General features: G+C 35.5%; 1 protein-coding gene across 1 annotated transcript in view; it reads right to left on the bottom strand.

Annotated features, from left to right (window-relative positions):
* Window positions 1–5,620: 5,620 nt before the first annotated feature.
* Frl (formin-like protein) overlaps window positions 5,621–19,204 on the bottom strand; it is a 708,708-nt gene continuing 695,124 nt past the window's right edge. The window contains exon 26 of the mRNA XM_090382384.1: window positions 5,621–6,011. Within this exon, the coding sequence (XP_090238510.1) occupies window positions 5,905–6,011 (107 nt within the window). The 3' untranslated portion in view covers window positions 5,621–5,904. The remainder of the gene's footprint in view (window positions 6,012–19,204) is intronic.

The following is a 19,204-nucleotide window of genomic DNA, read 5'->3' on the forward strand; positions in this document are numbered from 1 at the left end:
ACGCAACCATCATACCTCAGCTAATAGATCTAGAACTCAACTGCTCAACCAATGGTTTCCTTAAGAGAAGACTGGATGCATGAGGGGTCAAGTAGCATGAAAGGCATGTTTGGTCTGTGAATCTTGTGAGGCTTTATAAACCACAGACGTGATACTTAGATCGAATTGTGAAAACTGGCGCAGGATGTAGCATTAGATGAAAAAGTAAGAACTGGAGGTAGAGGTGAACATTGTGTTTATGACATACTAATGTGTGTGTGTGTGTAATAATGATCATTCTGCACATTTTATGCACTGAAGGTAAAATGGGAATGAAATAGCAGACTGATGTGATAAACAATTTAACATTTCCCACATATTACTGAGTACTGGGTGGAAATTTTATTCTGCCTTAATATGACAACAATGCAAATGGCCCTTGATGAACAAGAATTTTCAATTCAGATTTTTCCTCATCACCCTCAAAGAAATGTACTTAATTAAAAACTAATCAGTATAGTAGGATACTCAAAATACAATACTAGTTTTTAGACAGATTCATAGAGATTACCTCTCTCCACAACACATACATAATCTAATGTTCTCTTAAATCTCTGCAAACAAAAGTAAGTTGTGTTTGTTTGTGTAGAGGTCAATAATTTCATTTAATGGAAAAGAATTTCAGCTATTTGATTTTAGCAATGTTAAAGGTTACACAGTAGAACCACATAAAACTGGGAAATTCTTGCTTGATTTTTCAAATTATAGAGTTCTGAAACCAAACACTGCATGGCCTTGCTGTTAGTAAAGTGCACAAATCATCAGCTACTCTAGGAAAATTATTGGGGGGGGACACCAATCCTGAAAATTTTTCTTAATGTTTTTTATTACTTTGTAACTAAAAAAATTTATTTGTTAAATGTAACTTATTAAGAAAAAATTCACTAAAATGAATTTTTTTTATAGATATTTACTATAAAATACCAGATTTTTAATTTCCAGTTTAGGACTTTTATCAATGATGCCATCATTTAAAACAGCTGTAAGTAGATGCATAGAAATAAAAATAATATAGTCCAATCTTAAATCTATTTCAAATTTTTATGTACCTACTTATGAAATGCGTTTTTTATAATAAAAAAATAATAATTCTCAACTAGCATGTTTTATTTAAAATAGAGATATGCCTGTTAAAAAAAAGCTGATACGTAGAAATTATGACCTTGTTTATTCTTATAGTGGGAATGACTTTTTAAAATATTGTGGTCCATGACACAAGTATGAAATAGTTTTGTAAGTCCTATGCATTCTAAAAAAAAAAAGAAAAAAAAAGGACATAAATAATCTATAATAAAATTGCATTCAACTTCAAATGGAACTGAAATTTTACTTTTTCTCAACCATTTTATGATCCTGAGCCTGAAAAATGGCATGTCATTACAATGTTGAAGACTTTGGATCAAACCTGAGTGGTGGAAACTCTAGCAAATCAAGCAAAGCAAGATTGTCACCAGCAACTTTAGTGTATTTCTTTTGAGCATCATTTTCAAGAAGCTTTAAGTTAAAAAAAAAAAAAAACTGCCACAGTTGCACTTGTATTAATGTATTAATATAATTAATCATATCAATAATAAAAACCCACACATTTTTCAAGTTTATATGATTTACAGTTTGAATCATAGCTATCGTTGAATAGGAGCAACCAGTGGACAGACAAATATTAGTTTGACTCATACTGGGAAATGCACACTACTTGAAGTTACAACAGGTTCCTCTGGTTATATACAATTATATATAACCAGATATTAATTAATTAATTTATATTATAAATTACAAATTAGAATAATAGGTGAAGCAAGGACAGCCAGTGGAAGCAATCATGGTTTTCAACTGGAATAATATTCATTAATATTTTCAGAGCATGCCAGATTTATGAAGGTTTACTGTATTACTTAACTGAATAATAATTTCAATATTTACTTAAAAAAAAAAAAGAAAAAAAGATTTATATAATGTTTACTAAAACCAAGAATTAGGTTTATTTAGCTGGACTGGTTGACTAATTGCAACTTACGAGGGGAAAAAAGTTAGAGACCATTAATATTTATTTGTACATTTTGGAAATGGTGTAAAACCTCAAAAGATCACAACTACCAAGAAAATGCACAATCTAATATTTTTCTATATCTATTCCATCAGTTTCTGTGACTTAAGGAACAGTAAACTATATAAATTATTAAAAATTCTATTTTAGACATAAATGTACTGCCCCTCCCACAAAATGAAACAAAAACCTTTCCATAAAGAAAATCTCTCTCTCTCTCTAGTGAAATTTTCTGCAAAACTTTGAATTTCAAAGAACACTACTTTTAATATTACCTTCATATAATGAAGTGATACTCTTCTAATACAAAATTTTGACTGGTAACCCTGTTCAAGATTTTCTTATTGTAATTGGAAAGTAAAAGTAAAAGTATTATAAGTATAGTGAAATCCAAGTAGTGTCCCTTTGTTCAGCAAAAGGTGTTAAGACTATGAAAATTTTACTGGAAACAAGCATTCCCACTGCATGCTTACTGGCCTGAATCAACCTGTCATTCAATCAGATGGATGCAGAACTTATTTGCTGTTACATGACAAAATGTGATGTTAAGATTTTAGACTGAAAATATGAGTGTATTCAGTCAATGAGAAATTAATGAATTACTGTTGATGAACGTGTAAATTACTGAAGCAAACTACTTAAAATTTTATCTGCTGTCAAAGCTATTTGCTTTGCATAAATGCAGAGGTCTATATAAATATTTTCACACAGAGCTTAATCATATTGCCCGAGTGAGGATTTTAAGAGTTGTTGCCAACAAATGTAGTTTGCTGACAACAGTGTTGAAACTGCATTTGCTTCCTAACATAAAATTCAGAAATCATTGCCACTAATTTTCACCAATGGCCAAAAGGCATACCAATAAAACTTCACAGAATTGTTTTAATTGTCTAGCAGAAAAACTTAGAAAATTAAATATCTAGTAAAAATTATATCAAAGTGAATTTTAGTATTTTCAAGTATAGTAGACCCTTTTGATCTGCATTATTAATTATTTTAATACAGAGCTGTAAAAATAATTCTTTACAACTCTGTGTTTATGTCACGCAAGTCACACATCAACTCCTGTGTTAATTTTTAATAAAACTTTGGTCATAAGATAGTTGGGAAACATTTTTTTATTTTTTTTTTGGGATAAAGACTGATTTTATGATAACATATTATTTGATATTATAATATAAGCTATTACTTGTTCATATTATCCAATATAGTATCAGCATTAAGAATAAAATAAAATCAAGTGCCTCCATTTAAAATTTTTTCTTGCCTTTCTTCCTAAAAAATGGATTAGCAAAGAAAATACACCATTATTGTATATGAATTTGGAGTGTATACTAGACAGTAAAATATATATTGCACTGCTAGATGTGAGGAATCTTCCTGGGCTGCTATCAAAAATGTGAAGGGCCAAAAAAGTTTCACAAAAATTTCACAAATATGTAAAAATTAGTGTTTAAAAAATGGACAATTTTTTTCTGGGTTATGCTACCCAGCAAAAAATGCCCATTTTTTAAACACTAATCTGATATTTATGTATATAGTGCATGCATGTATATAATTTAATAAAAAATATGCCTTTATAAAGGATAAAATTGAGTTCTAAAACAGATTTAAATGACTGTCATTATATATGATTCAAAAGTAATAATTTAAAATGTAATCAAAGCCTTGAATATAAATAAAAGTTTCTGTACTGTACTGCCTGTCTTATCAAGAGAATTTACATATAGGATTTTTTCCATTCTTACTGGCTTTAGTTTGATGAAATGAGCATATTAACTAGAAAAAGTTTCTCTTGTCTTCCAGGAATTACAGAAACCCTCTGTCCTCAGTTTATGGACTGTATGTATTAATGTAAACTAAACTGTTTTTTTTTTTTTTTTTTTTTTTTTTTGCAAAATGAGCAAAGAATCAATTTATAATTAAAATGTACATAAAGATGTGCATGAATTTTTGTAGAGGTGGCAAAAATGGAAATACTGGTTGCATGCACTGTCATTAAAAAAGTAAAAGCAAAAGCAGTATTAACCATGCCTTATGGTTAGTTGCCTGTAGATACTGTAGTCTTGTATACAAGTAATACAAGTAGCGATGAAAATTAATGAACATTTGGTGTGAAGAGTTATATTTTTCAGGAAAGTCAAATGGTACAATGAAATCATAAAAAAGTGAAAATCTAACTCTCTTGCAGAAAAGAGGTTAAACTGGGGAGGGGGGTGAGCATGATTCATAGCTGGAAAGACTGGAATAGGTTCTTATCAAATTAATTTATCTGAAAGATAAGATTAAATCCAGCCTGCAAGTTCTAATTCCTCAAGTATGACAGTGCAGAAGTGATTTGGACAATAAAGCTTTGATAACAAACTTCATTTATTTTGTACTAGTGAACAAAGTTTTTGAGTATTATTTGTGGAATAAAAATGCTTATGATCTCTCCTAATGATTATAATACTTATGAAATGGTAGGAATACTTATGATCTAAAAATAGTAAATTAGCACAAATGAAGCAAAATTTGGAATTGGTTCATGGAAAAAAAAACATAAATATTAAAAAAAAAAATCACAGAAACCATTGAAAGATGATATGGATTCACCACAATTTTTCGGTGTGAATAAGTAATCATAAAAAAAAAAAAAACAGAGGATCTTTTCGTTATTTTAATTTTAAAATATACTATGAACATTTCAGTTTGTATCTCTCAGATACCCTTGTAAAATTCATATGTGTAAAAGCAATTCTTGCTTTAAAGACAATCCCAAATTAATTTTTCATAAACTAGAAAAATAAATTTTGAAATATATATATTTTTTATTATTAACAAAAAGAATTGAAGTAGGATATTCAATTTAATGTGTCCCTCCAATTAATATTCAATTTAATGTGTACATGTGATGAACTTTTCATCACATGTACACTTGCAAACTGGAAATGCATATATCTCTGAAGTTAGACTTCAGAAAAAATTCTTAAAAGGCAATTTCTCATAGGATAAAAATATACTATTCTCCACAGGATAAAAATAAAAATTCTCACATCTATATATATGCTATCAACTGTTCTATGAAGAAAAACTGTAGATATGCCTGTTCATACATTTCAGATCTATACTATTTATCCATTTAAAAAAATGGAGATGGACAGAATACTGGCTTCTCATTTTATATTTCTGGCTGATTAAAAAGTACTCTACTATTATAAAATTTTTATGTTAACTTTTCATCACATGAACATTTTTCAGGTAATGTTTCAAACAAATCTAAAGGCACAGTATTTATAAATAAATAATATGGTATTTAATATATTCAGAGATATTGGACATCACACTAAGGCACCATGTAATTGGTCCATTTGAATAAAATGCAATGCTTGACATCTTCCAGGCATAAACAAACTACTATTAAGAAAAGAGAGCATTAATAGTCATATTTTGGTAGTATAATCTCATTACATTAAGAAAGGCAGGGATTTCGTTGGTCCTTTATATTCTTATGAATTAGTCATGATATATATAGTTTGTTGGGATGGACTATACATGAGGAATGTTGCAATCTTAACAAAATGAAATGTCAATCATTCAAATTATTCCATGATATAAAGGGAAATAAGGCACATGATGGTCCATGTAGCATGCTACCATTTTAAATGCAGCCATATGATACCATTAATACAACTATTTTGATTTACAGAGATTAACATGTGAAATTCTGTCACACAGAAAAATCACAGAAATGTCCAGTTCACCCCCCCCACCCAATAAAAAATTTCGTATAACTAGGCATAACTAAGTATGTCATAGGCTTGAGTGATGCTTGCAGTTATTTACAAATCAAGTTCATCCATAACATGGGAAAACCGAATATTTTCTTGCTTCCGCCTTTGACTCCTCCTAACAGCATCTGCTCGTCGATAGGGCTCATTTTTTAGACCTGAGATTTTAAAAATTTCTCATATTAATTAAAATAAAACAAAGAAAGAAACATTTTCAATTTCTGATACTTTATTTTATGCAATGAAATATTTCAATTTTAAAATGTTTTATGCAGAATAAATGAAATAAAGGTACTTTAACCTTCAATAAATATCAATCAAACTAAATTAGGGACCTACATTAATTTATATCTCTGCGTAGTATATAAGAATCATACTGAGTAGTAATGGTTTTATGAAGTTATTCATCAACGTTTTGTTGTGAGAGAGTGACTTTTGCCCATTTTTTGGGGGGGGGGGGAAGAGAGAGAGAGAGAGAGAGAGAGAGAGAGAGAGAGAGAGAGAGAGAGAGAGAGAGAGAGAGAGAGAGAGAGAGAGAGAGAGAGCTCATAGAGGAGACTAATTCAGAAAGATCAAGTTACCAGTTTTCAAGAGCAAATTTGTATGCCAGTTGGTTGTTACACTGATAGATGGGCAGCATAAAGATGCATAACAATGGTTATCAGGAGCATTTCCAAAGCATCATCAGAAAGAGAACAGCTTAACTCAGTTTTTGTTTCTTTAACCTGGCTGAATATTTTCTGACAATCAAGCATTGCTATGAGGAATTGGTAAAGTGCCCAAAATGCCTTGGGATAATTTGTTATATTTCAAGCTACCTTGGACACTTGTCAATTTCCTGATCTAGCACCACAGTACATAAATTCTTTTGTAATAACCTCTGATATGCCTCACACTGAAACCGATAGAACTGATGCTAGAGAACATCCATTGCTTCATCTATTTCTTTATCTTTGATGACATCAAGAAATACTAGAAACTTGTCCACTGTCACAAATGATGAAATTTACTGCCCCAGCATTTTCAAGAACATTTTTCAAAGGGAATTTGTGCACTATGTAGCCCCTTTTTTCTTTTTAAAGGAAATCCCAAACTCAAAAGGTATTTTGAACTTATAGTACTTAGAACAGGTACTTAAAACCTTGCATGGGTTCAAGGCTGAAAAGATGAAAATAGATACTAGTTGACATCTATACAGATAATTCTGTAAGCCATTTTCAGGTATATAAAATGTGCGCTAATGGAAGCAGTTATAGACACGTGCAACCACTCATTTTAAAGCTTACACTCAGGATGTCGGGAAAAATAAGTTTTACAATGAAACGTACCCTCAACCCCTAAAATGGATCATAAAATTCATAGTTTGAATTAGCATGCCATTTTCTTTAAAAGAGGAAGTGTTGTATTATAAAAAGATGGCACTTTTGTCATTGTTATGGTTAGTTCATTAACTGTGCTGCTCTAATATAAATTTGTAAAATTAAATAAATGGTAACATAAAGTACTTAGGTAAAACAAATAAGTAGATTATGTAGAGAAAGTTCTCAGCTGTACTGTTTGCATCTTTTTATTCAAGAACAGGTACATACTGTATATAGCAGATACATACTAATTTAGGTGGTATTGCCTCCGTATCGCTACTGAGTAAAAAGTCTTTGCTGCTTATCTTTGCATTAGACTTCTTGTAATTATTATTATTATTATTAGCAGCCATATGCTTCATCCTTCGTAGCCGAGTGGTCAGGAGCAGGAGTGCAGCAGCACACTCTCTTTGAGTTAGACTGGGGTTCAAGCCCCTGACTGCTGAATATGGTCGATCTGCCAACCCGCACTGGACCAGCGTGGCAGATTATGGTCCATTTCCCTCAGCATGAATTGTTGAGGAGGCTTTCATCCTGCAGTGGGTTGATAATGGCTGCACTTTTTTACTAATTTAGGTCATGGTGGTTTAAACATTTTCAGAGCATAACTGCCCTATGGCTAACTATGCTTAGCATTTTTGTTTGAAAGTTTGAACTGAGAATCAATATATCTTAAAAGTCTGAGCCTTTTCTATTGGTTTTTTTCTGTAGGCTGGTAGAAGTCAATCTCCAAATGGGGTAAGATTCTTTAGGGGAAATGTGGGCCACTCATTTCCCCTAAAGGATTTAATTTTTGATTGTTTTCTGGGCTGAACAATCTTAGCTTAGGTAGCCTTTAACAATAGCTTTCGAAGGGTGAGGAACGAGGACACCGTGGTAGCAGCTCTAAGAATTGGTCATAAATTTGAACTATAAAGGATAATTTAATGCACTTTAGGTTGCATATGCTGTGCCACTGTCTTCTATACCTATAGTGCCATTGTAGCTAACACACCCATTGTGTATATTATTATTATAATTAGCCTTATGGTGCAAGGAAGCCTGAGGCTTTTGCTGCACCAGCAAAAAAAAAAAAAAAATTCTGACTGAGCCCTGAGAGAGAGAGAGAGAGAGAGAGAGGGAAAGAGAGTCAGAAATAGAAAGGAATCACCAAGAAAGAGAAGAATGATGATATCCAGCTCAGGACCCCCCCCTGGGTGTGTCAAGCCCATACTCACCAGAAAACAGTTTCCTATTCCCTCTGCTCTTGCTATTATTATCAAGAAGTCCAAGAGCAAACATCTGAAAAGTTGGAAATCTATCTGTCTCCATGCATATTTAGTCAAGGAATGTTCTCTGTAGCATTCATTACAGCCCATTCTGTTGTATACAAATATTGTATACAGTGAAGTTTTGCAATAAAAAATTAAAATACAATAAAATAAAAGTGCAGCTTTAGCTTCACAAGCTGCTAGTTAGACTCAAATTTCTGTAGATTGAAATTTTCAGGAAATATGTTTGAAGGAAGGTTATTATTATTATTATTACTACTACTAGCCATACAGTGCAAGGAAGCCTGAAGCTTATGCTGCACCAGCCAAAAAAAAAAAAAAAATTCCGAGTTACTCTTGAGAGAGAGAGAGAGAGAGAGAGAGAGAGAGAGAGAGAGAGAGAAGTAGAAGGGATAAATGAGGAAGAAGAAAAATCAGTTCTGAATTTAAGTTGGACATTAAAAAGATGTTGACTGGTTGTGGCACATTTGGACTCGTTCTGAAAAGAGCGGAAATTATACAAGCCAATTCAGAAGAACAATGCCCATGGAAGTATTTATAGAAAGGTATACAGCAGAACTCCGTAGCTGAGTGGGCAGGAACGGGAGTGCAGTAGCACACACTCTTTGAGTAGACCGGGGTTCAAGCCCCTGACTGCTGAATACAGTTGATCTGCCAACCCCCACTGGACCAGCGTGGCAGATTATGGTCCATTTCCCTCAGCATGAATAGTTGAGGAGGCTTCCATCCTGCAGTGGGTTGATAATGGCTGCACTTTACTTTTTTTTTTTTATACAGCAGAAACAGAATAGCTTTGAGACAGGGAGTGGAGAGAATCTGTAAAAGGTGGCTATTAATTACCCTAACTGCCCACTTTTGAATGGAGTCTAAAAGCCTGAGAGAGGTTATGGAGGCACCATCCCAGATGTGGGGAACAATATTCCATGGTATGGTGGATTTGAGACACGCACACACGCGCGCACACGCACACACACACACACACACACACACAGAGAGAGAGAGAGAGAGAGAGAGATTAGAAGTTAGGGTAATCCCTCATTTTTTTTGAAATCATATATCTCTATATGATTTTGTTTAGAAATCTGAATGTCATGGGATATAAGCATAGGAGGAGAAGAATCCTTTATGCATGATATATAAATTTGATGAATTTGAAGTACTGATCAAGGCATCAAAGGCAGATATTGTTGGGATATCAGAGACATGGTGTCACACAGATATAAGCAGTACAGAATTGTAATTTGGGAAGTACAATATATACACAAAGGATAGACAGGGTAGGAAGGGAGGAGGGATTATGCTGTTAGTTAAGAAACACAAAATCTAAGGAAGTGCATCCAGTTGAAATGGGGTGAACAGTGCAATGTTGAATCTGTTTGGCATGACATAAGCACTGGGAAAGGGAAAATGAGAGGAGTGTGTTATATGCTTAATTTTTTTTTTTTTTTTTTTTTTTTTATGAAAACCCCAAACGAGAGGTATTGGAACCTATAGTACTTAGTACAGTGCTTGGGTTGGAGGTTGAGAAGACGAAAGAAGATATTTGTTGACATTAGACTTGAACTTCAGTAGACTGTAATTTTCAGGAAATATGTACGAAGGAAGGTTGTTCCAGAAAACGGCAATTGAATGAATAAACGAGGAAGATGAAAAGTTGGTTCTGTGAGTTTGAAGTTGGACAGTAAATGGATGTTGGCTGGTGGCAGTACGTGTTCGGACTGTTTTGAAAGAGATAGCAGGAATTATAGAGGCCAATTCAGAAGAACAGTGCTCATGGAAGTATCTATAGAAAAGGCATGCAGCAGAAACAGTATGTCTATGAGACAGCGAGTGGAGAGATTCTGTTAGAGATGAATCATTAATTAACCTAACTGCCCTCTTCTGAATGGAATCAAAAAGCCCGAGAGAGGTTTTGGGGCCACCACCCTAGATGTGGGAACAATATTCCATTTGTACAGAGTTAACAGCTGTTTGAAGAAAAGTAACGCCTAGAATGAAAGAGAAAACCAAGTTTTTTAGATGCAGAGGAAGCAATATTTGTAATGTGCTTGTGCCAAGAGAAATTAGAAGTCAGGGTAATCTCCAAAAGAGATATATCATTTTGCCTAGAAATCGGAGTGTCACCAAAGATAAACATAGGAGCAGAAGAATCCTTTTTGCGAGATATAAGACAAGACTGAGTTTTAGAAGGATTGAAATCAACTAAGTCACCTTACCTGGAGATCGGCATTTAAGGAACTGATAGCAGATTTTCAAGAAGTTTAAGCTGATTGAGCAAGACAAGGTTTCTTAAAATGGAAAATGGAATGCAATGTGCTATCATCGGCAAAACTATGGATAGGATTTCCAGTCAATGGAAGAAGTTTATTAATATACAAGAGGAAAAGAGTGGGGGGGGGAAACAACTGAACCTTGGGGGACACCGGCATTAGTGGAGAAGTTAGAAGACAGAGAGCCATCTACCATCACCCTAAGTGAGAAAACCTAATTGAGAAGTGAGAAAATCAGAGAGAAAACTAGATAACCAATTACAAAAAACAGTTGGCAAACCATAAGATGGAAGCTTGTTTAGAAGACCTTTATGCCACACATGATTTAAAGCCTTTGAGATGTCGAGAGCAACTGCTTGTGTTTCACCGAAACTTTCCATTGAATTAGTCCATAAATGGGTAACATAAACCAGAATATCACCAGTGGATCGACACTGAAGGAATCCATACTGGCGATCTTTGATCAGACGGAAGGTTTCTAGGTAGTTTAAGAGTTGGCGGTTAATTGATTTCTCCATTAATTTAGAAAGAGTAGAAGTAATTGCAATGGGACGATAATTGGATGGGAGGGATTTGTCACCGTTTTTTAGGAAGTGGCTGGATATGAACAAATTTCCAAGCAGAAGGAAAAACACCTTTCGAATAAGAAAGTGAAAAAAGACAGCAAAGAAAAGGAGTAAGTTCAGGAGCACTGGTTTTGAGAACAATTGGAGAAATACCATCAGGACCAGGGGATTTCTTAGCATCAAGATTCGTCAAAATCCTTCTGACATCCTTTTTAAGGAAGACCACAGGAGGCATTGAATGGAGCGTGTTGGGAATGGTGGGAGGTGTTTACCAAAATCATCAATACATGAGTTGGAAGAAAAATGGGATGCATGCAGGTCAGCTTTATCTTTGGTCGAAGTGACAACAGAACCATCTGATTTGGACAGAGGTGGGAGCAGAGATGGGCAAAAGTTGTGGCCAATAGCTTTGGCAAGAGACCAGAATGCTCAGCTACCATTAGGGCAAGAAGCAAGTTTTCTACTCTTAGCCTGTTCAAATTCTAGTTTGGACTGATTAATAACTGCCTTACAATTGTTGCAAGCTTTGGTGTAGACAGAAAATGAAACTGAAGAATTAGAAACAGGCCAATTACGGTATGCAGTGTTCTTCTCTTGAATGGCCTTAGCACATTTATTGGAAAACCAAGGTTAAATAAAGGACGAGATTTTAAAGTGGAGTGTGGGATAAAGGATTCCATTCCTGCAAGGATAATTTCATTGACATTGATGACTCTGATGAGTACAATGAACAATTTTGCAGAGAAATAGTGGGAAAGTAAATTAGAATATCTTGTAATTCGGAATTTTACCTTTCCAGATATTGACTGGAACTTGTGGGTTGGTCAGTCACATGCTAGCAAGACTTTTGTGGATTTATTGAAGAATTGCTTTCTACAACAGCATGTTAGACAGGCAACCAGAGGGAGTAATAAATACTCTTGATCTGATTATCAGCAGTGATAATTCATGTATTAGGAATTTGCAAATAAAGGAACCACTAGGTGACAGTAATCACAGTGTACTGATGTGGGATTTACTTAAAGATGTAACTACCATTAAGAGTAAAGGAAAGGGTTTTTTGTTTTCATAAAGATGAGTACAGTGGTCTCAGACAGTTTTTAAATTCTATACATTCTATAACTGATAATGTTAAAAATAGCGAATTCTAAATGGGAAGCTTTCAAGGAAATAATCTTGGAAGCTACTAGGCTTTTCATACTGATTAAGAAATACCGTTCAAGATTTAGACAAATTGATGTCAGATGTAAGCTAGTCAGTAATCAAGTCACAATGGAGGTTAGACAAGCGAAGGCTGATTACGAGAAATCCTTGGCAAAGAAAAACAACAAAGGTTTCTTTACTTATGTAAACTCTAGAAGGAAAGGGATATATCAGATTGGTCCACTTGATGCTGGTGATTCGACTGTCGATGATGCTGCTCAGATAGCTGACAAACTGAATGAGTATTTTGCATCTACATTCACACATGAGGAATTCTGTAAGGAAGGCGAGAAGTTCACTAAACTCTAACAGGGAGCTAAATGATTTTGTAATAACACAGAGCAAAGTGGAGGAGAAATAGGTGAAGTTAAACATAATAAAGGCACCTGGGGCAGATGGAATCTATCGAGTTAAACTGAATGAGACAGCGAGGGAAGTAAGCAAAGCATTATCCATAATTATGAGAGCATCTTTAGATTCAGAGGAGGTCCCTGGGACTGGAGATATGCAAATGCATCCCCAATTCACAAGGGGGTTCAAGGGGTGACAAATAATTATAGACATGTTAGTTTAACAAAAAACTTCTGTTTGGGGGAAAATAATGGAGTCACTGGTTAAAGAAGTGATGCAGGATCACCTAGACAAGGCTGCAGTAATAGTTCAGACACAGCATGGGTTTGTTAAGGGTAAATCTTGTAGAATGCAGGATCACCTAGACAAGGCTGCAGTAATAGTTCAGACACAGCATGGGTTTGTTAAGGGTAAATCTTGTCTGACCAATTTGACTGGTTTGTTTGTTTATTTGGTTTTTAGGAGCATTATCAACTAAGGCCATATTGCTCCGGGAATATGCGGTGGTCATTCCCGGACCTTTCCGCATCCTCCGTATTTGGTGGTGACGGGCTCGAACCCCGGACTAATCAAGAAGCGTGTGTTACGCACTGCTGCTCCTTCCCACCTGGCTACGGAGGCGCCAATTTGACTGGATACTATGATGTGGTCACAAAGGAATTGGATGCAAAAAATAATTTTGACATGATATACTTGGATTTCAGGAAAGCTTTTAATACTGTTGCACATGGAAGACTGCTATACAAATTGGGGAAACTGAACTTGGCCTGTTATAAAGTACGATCACTCATCAGTGAAGACAGGATATTAGAGCTGGAAAAGGAATTAGAAAATGTGAATTGGAATATCATCAGTTTGGCTGAAACAAGAAGAAGAAATGAATCACTTATAAGTTTATCAAGTGTAAATCTGCTGTACACCAATGGAAACAGTGAAAGGAGTGAAGGTGGAGTTGGGTTTCTGGTCCATAAAGATTTTAAAAACAACATTTTGGAATTCAAAAGTACATCACCAAGGGTGTCAAGACTAATACTCAAGATTTCTAAGAAGTACAATCTAAAGATTATAATGATTTATGCACCAACATCGAAAATGAGAGTCTTCTAGATGAGCAGAAAACCAACTATTATTATGGGGGATTTCAATGCTAAGGTTGGAAAAAGGCAAAACAGCGCAGAAAGAGGAACTATAGGAAATTTTGGAATTGGTGAAAGAAATAAAAGAGGTGAAAGACTTGTGGAATTTGCAGAATCTCAAGGAATGTCAGTAATGAACACTTTTTTCAAGAAAAGGGTGAACAGAAAGTGGACATGGAAGAATCGAAATGGATTAACAACTAATGAAATCGACTTCATCCTCCCTAACAGAAGATATATTGTGAATGATGTTACCGTCCTGAATAAGGTAATTGTTGGAAGTGATCACAGAATGGTAAGATGTACACTTGATATAGATGTAGGAAAGGAAAGGAAAAAAACTGACTCGAGTAAATAATACAAAGGTCTTTGAGATAACAGAGGAGGAGAAAAAGCAGTATGTACTGGAACTTAAGAACAAGTTTGAGCTTCTGCAGACTGCTCAGGACCAAGATATCAACGAGGAATATTACAACTTTCTGAAAGTGATAAAGCCCAAGAAACCTACAGGGAAACAGAAATCCAAAGAAGAAAAAATTAGTCAAGAAACACTTGTCATGATGAACCGAAGACGACAAATGAAGAGCAAGAAAAACGCTGACAGGGAGAAAATTGAGTATACTGAGTTATGCAAAGCCATTAGAAAGAGACTCAGAGAGGACATAAGAAGATTTAACACAAGAAAAGTAGAACAAGCATCAAGGGAAAACAAAGGATTTAAATCAGCAGCCATGAGCAGTAATACAGAAAGACAAATGATACTGAAACTGAAGAATAGCGATGGTGTACTTATAAACAGCAGAGAAGGCATAATTCAAATAGCAGAAGACTACTATACAGAATTATACAAGGAGCGAGGGAATGATACCAGCAGTGGGGAAGATGGATTGCAAAGTAGCAACACATACGACATACCCGATATTCTTCCTGATGAGGTAGAACATGCATTGAAGAAAATGAAGAATGAGAAAGATGAAGTTACTGTAGAGTTGTTTAAATTGGGAGGAAGAGACATAACACAAAAACTGGAAAGGCTCTTCACAAAGTGCATTAAAAAAGGTGTGACGCCTAAGCAGTGGAATAATGCAATCATAGTTTTGCTGCATAAGAAAGGAGATAAATCATAAATTGGAAATTATAGACCAATTAGCTTGTTATCCCACATCTACAAGTTGTTCACAAGGGTCATTACAAACAGATTAGAAAGAATACTTGATGAGAATCAACCGAAAGAGCAAGCTGGCTTTAGGACAGGATTTTCAACTATGGATCACCTTCACGTAATATCACAGCTAATGGAGAAAGCAAATGAATATAAAACACCATTATGCCTGGCATTTGTGGATTATGAAAAGGCATTTGACTCCATACAGCATAAGGCAATGTTTCGGGCACTGGAAAGACAAGGCATAGATACCCCACATATTATGATTTTGAAGAAAATATATGAGAGTGCTACCTCCTTTATTAGACTAGACAAAGACAGTAGCAAATTTAAAATCGAGAAAGGAGTTCGACAAGGGGAGACAATATCTCTGAAGCTGTTTACTGCTGCCGTTGAGGAAGCTTTCAGAAGATTAGACTGGTCGCAGAAAGGAGTCAATGTGAACGGAGAGTACCTAAACCATTTACGATTTGCAGATGACATTGTGGTCATAAGCCACAATCCCAAAGAATTAGAGGAAAATCTTAATGAATTATGCACAGTTAGTAAGGATTTTGAACTAAAATGAATATGGTTAAAACAAAAGTAATGATGAACAAGTATGCCACAGAAAGGGAAATAATGATTGAAGGAGCAGTAATTGAAAAGGTGGAGTCATATACTTATCTGGGACAAGTTATTAGCTGTAGTAATGATAAATGGCTGGAAGTCAAGAGAAGAATAAATTTTGGATGGATAGCATTCAGGAAATATAGTCACGTACTGAAGAGCAATATCCCAGTTTGTCTGAAATGTAAAATAATGAATCAATGTATACTCCCCACCATGACTTATGGAAGTGAAACTGGGGCACTCATCAAAAGAATGGAAGAGAAGCTGAGAACTACACAGCGAAGAATGGAACGAATTATATTGAGAATCAGACTGTTAGACAAGAGAAACACGTGGATTAGGCAGCAAACTCAAGTAAAGGACATTCTTATCAAAACTAAAGAACTAAAATTGTCTTGGGCAGGACACATAGCTCAAAGACATGATGACAGATGGACTAAGAAAATAACAGAATGGTACCCAAGAGGAGCTAGAAGAAAACCTGGAAGACAAAGGCGGAGATGGATAGATGAAATTCATGAGTTTTTGGGTAGTAAATGGATGGCCAGTGCTCAAAACAGAAGGAACTGGAAAGTTGCTGGAGAGGCCTTCATCCTGCAGTGGAGTGAAAATGGCTGATGATGATGATGATAGCATTAAGGGCAAATTGCTGCAATGGATAAAGGGATGGTTGAGTGGGAGAAAGCAGAGAGTGGTAATAACTATTAGCAGTGGACTAATAACATCAGTCCACTGCTCTACGTGGACTAATGTTATTAGTGGAGTCCCCCAGTTTCGGTGCTAGGCCCATTGTTGTTTTGTTGTTGTTGTTGGTGTAGAGGTTTTTCGGCACAAGGGCAACTGTGGCAAAAATGTGTCTATTCAAATATTTGGAATGGTACTGGAGTTTGCCTTTTTGTTATTAGATACATTCATAAAGTCTAGTTTGTTTGAGATAAGCGAAAAGCTCATTCAGATTGGCATTGTTTTCCAATAGGTGGGTTAGTGATAAAGGTTCTTGCATTTGTGTCAGGGAAAGGAAGGTAGTATTTCTGATATGGGAGTAATACGAACAATCTAACAGAATATGTCGAACTGTAAGTTGTGATGAACAATGCATGCATACAGGAGGGTCATCGCCCATGAGCAGGAACAAGTGGGTCAGGTGTGTGTGTGCCCTATGCGCAATCTTGCCAGTATTACTTCATGCCTGTTTTTCCTCAAGCTCGAGCTCCATATTTGTGGTTCTTGTTTAATTTCAAATAATTTATTGTTTGTCTGTGTCTTCCAAATGTTTAACCATTGTTCCCTACAGATACGTCGGATATGTTTTAATAAATCTATATAGGGTACTTGGTAAGATGGAGGTGCGTTGCTCTTTGGGTGCTTAGCTGCCTGGTCTGCTGTTTCGTTACCTGTGATTCCAGCATGCCCTGGAATCCAACAGAAACTTACGGTATGATTCAGATTCCTCAAATGATTTAGACGAGACTGGATTTCTTTTATTATGGGATGTGGGGTTGAGAAATTGTTACTTATTGCGGAAAGCGCACTCATAGAGTCTGTATAAATTAAACTATTAGTGTTGAGACAGATATTGATATTGTATATAGCTAGGTGGATTGCATAAAGTTCTGCAGTATAACTGCTACATTCAGTTGGGAGAGATACAGATACTGTAAATGTGGGAAAGACTGCTGCAGCACCTACGGCATCATCTGATTTTGAGCCATCAGTATATATTAAGCAGCTCTGCACATTGCTAGCGGCATGTGCTTCGTGCAATTGCTTGATGTACAGCTTTCCATGGACTTTTTTCCCCATTGTTGGAAATAGGTATCGCAGTAAGCTGGGTTTGAGGACCAAGACGGATCAGATATTTTGGTTTCTTTGAGCATGTTTTCAAAATGAACATTCTAGCAATGCATCAAATCTTGTAGTCTAATACCAGTTGGTCTATTTTCAGTGGGTTTATTGTTATAGAATGTTACCCTTTCAGGACTGAAAAGCAGCGGTTGATTCGGATGATCTGGAAGGCTTTTGATCCTGGCTGCATAGGTGAGGAGTAACATTTTCCTTCTGAGGCGGAGTGGTGGTTCGTATGCCTCTATATAGAGACTTTGAACCGGAGATGTTCGAAAAGCTCCAAGAGCAGTGCGAAGAGCGGTGCTGTATTGTATTCAGTCTTGTAAGTACAGTTTTCCTAGCTGAGTCGTATACTATTGAACCATAATCTAGACGAGACCTGATGAGCGAACGATACAAATGCAGGAGAGTGCATCTATCTGCACCCCATGCCATGGCGGAGATGGCTCTGAGTATATTGAGTTTTTTTAAGCAGAGAGTTCTGAGATAAGTTATGTGCATGGAAAAATTAAGTTTAGTATCTAATATTAAACCTAAAAAGCAGATATTGCTGCCAAGAGGGATTGGTTGGTTTTTTAACTTAAGTTCAGGCTCTGGATGTAATCTGCGCTTTTTACAGAAATGAACTGCAATTGTCTTTTGTTTTGACAGGCGATAACCATTTTGTACAGTCCATGTCTCTAACTTATTTATGGTAAGTTGTAACTGCCTCTCTATGCTGTTAATAGTTGGTGAATGGCATGATATAGCAAGATCGTCGGCATACATATATATTTCTACGGTTTTGGGGATATTCTGCGTCATGGTATTTAGTCTAATTGCGAAGAGGGTAGGACTAAGTATGGACCCTTGAGGCACCCCTTCTTCTTGAATAAAATATTGTGAAAGTACATTCTGGTGACGGACTTGAAAGGTTCTGCACTTGAGAAAGTTCTGGATGAAGTGAGGTATGTGTCCTCTCAACCCTAGGGTATACAGCTCTCGAAGAATGCCATACCTCCATGTGGTATCGAATGCCTTTTCAATATCTAGACTCACCATTACCAGATGTTCATTTTTAACATATGCATTCCGAATGTTAGTTTCGGCTCTTACCATAAGGTCCAAACAGGATCTGTTTTGTCTGAAACCATATTGGTTGATATTTAGTAGCATTTTGCTTTCTAGTATCCATTTTAATCTCCTATGTATCATTTTTTCTAGTGTTTTACTCAAACAGCTGGTTAGGGAAATTGGTCGGTAGTTTTGTGGAAGCGATTGATCCTTTCCTGGTTTTGGAAAGGCAAGAATTACAGAATGATGCCATGAGGAAGGATAAACACATTCAAGAAATATCCGGTTGTAGAATACTAGTAATAATCTTAAAGCTGCATTATTTGGGTGTTTAAGCATTATATAATAGATTCCGTCCGATCCTGCTGAGCTGTTTGCTGATCTGTTCAGAGCTTCTTGGAGTTCAGCTCGGATGAATGGTTGATTATAAGGAAGGGATTGGTTGGTGTTGAAATTTAATTTATATTTTTCTGCACAGGTTTTGATTTTCAGGAAAGGATTGTCGTACGCAGAAGCTG

This window comes from Mastigoproctus giganteus, chromosome 1 (assembly GCF_048544385.1).
Source record: "Mastigoproctus giganteus isolate SK-2022 chromosome 1, ASM4854438v1, whole genome shotgun sequence".
In the NCBI taxonomy this organism is placed as follows: Eukaryota; Metazoa; Arthropoda; class Arachnida; order Uropygi; family Thelyphonidae; genus Mastigoproctus; species Mastigoproctus giganteus.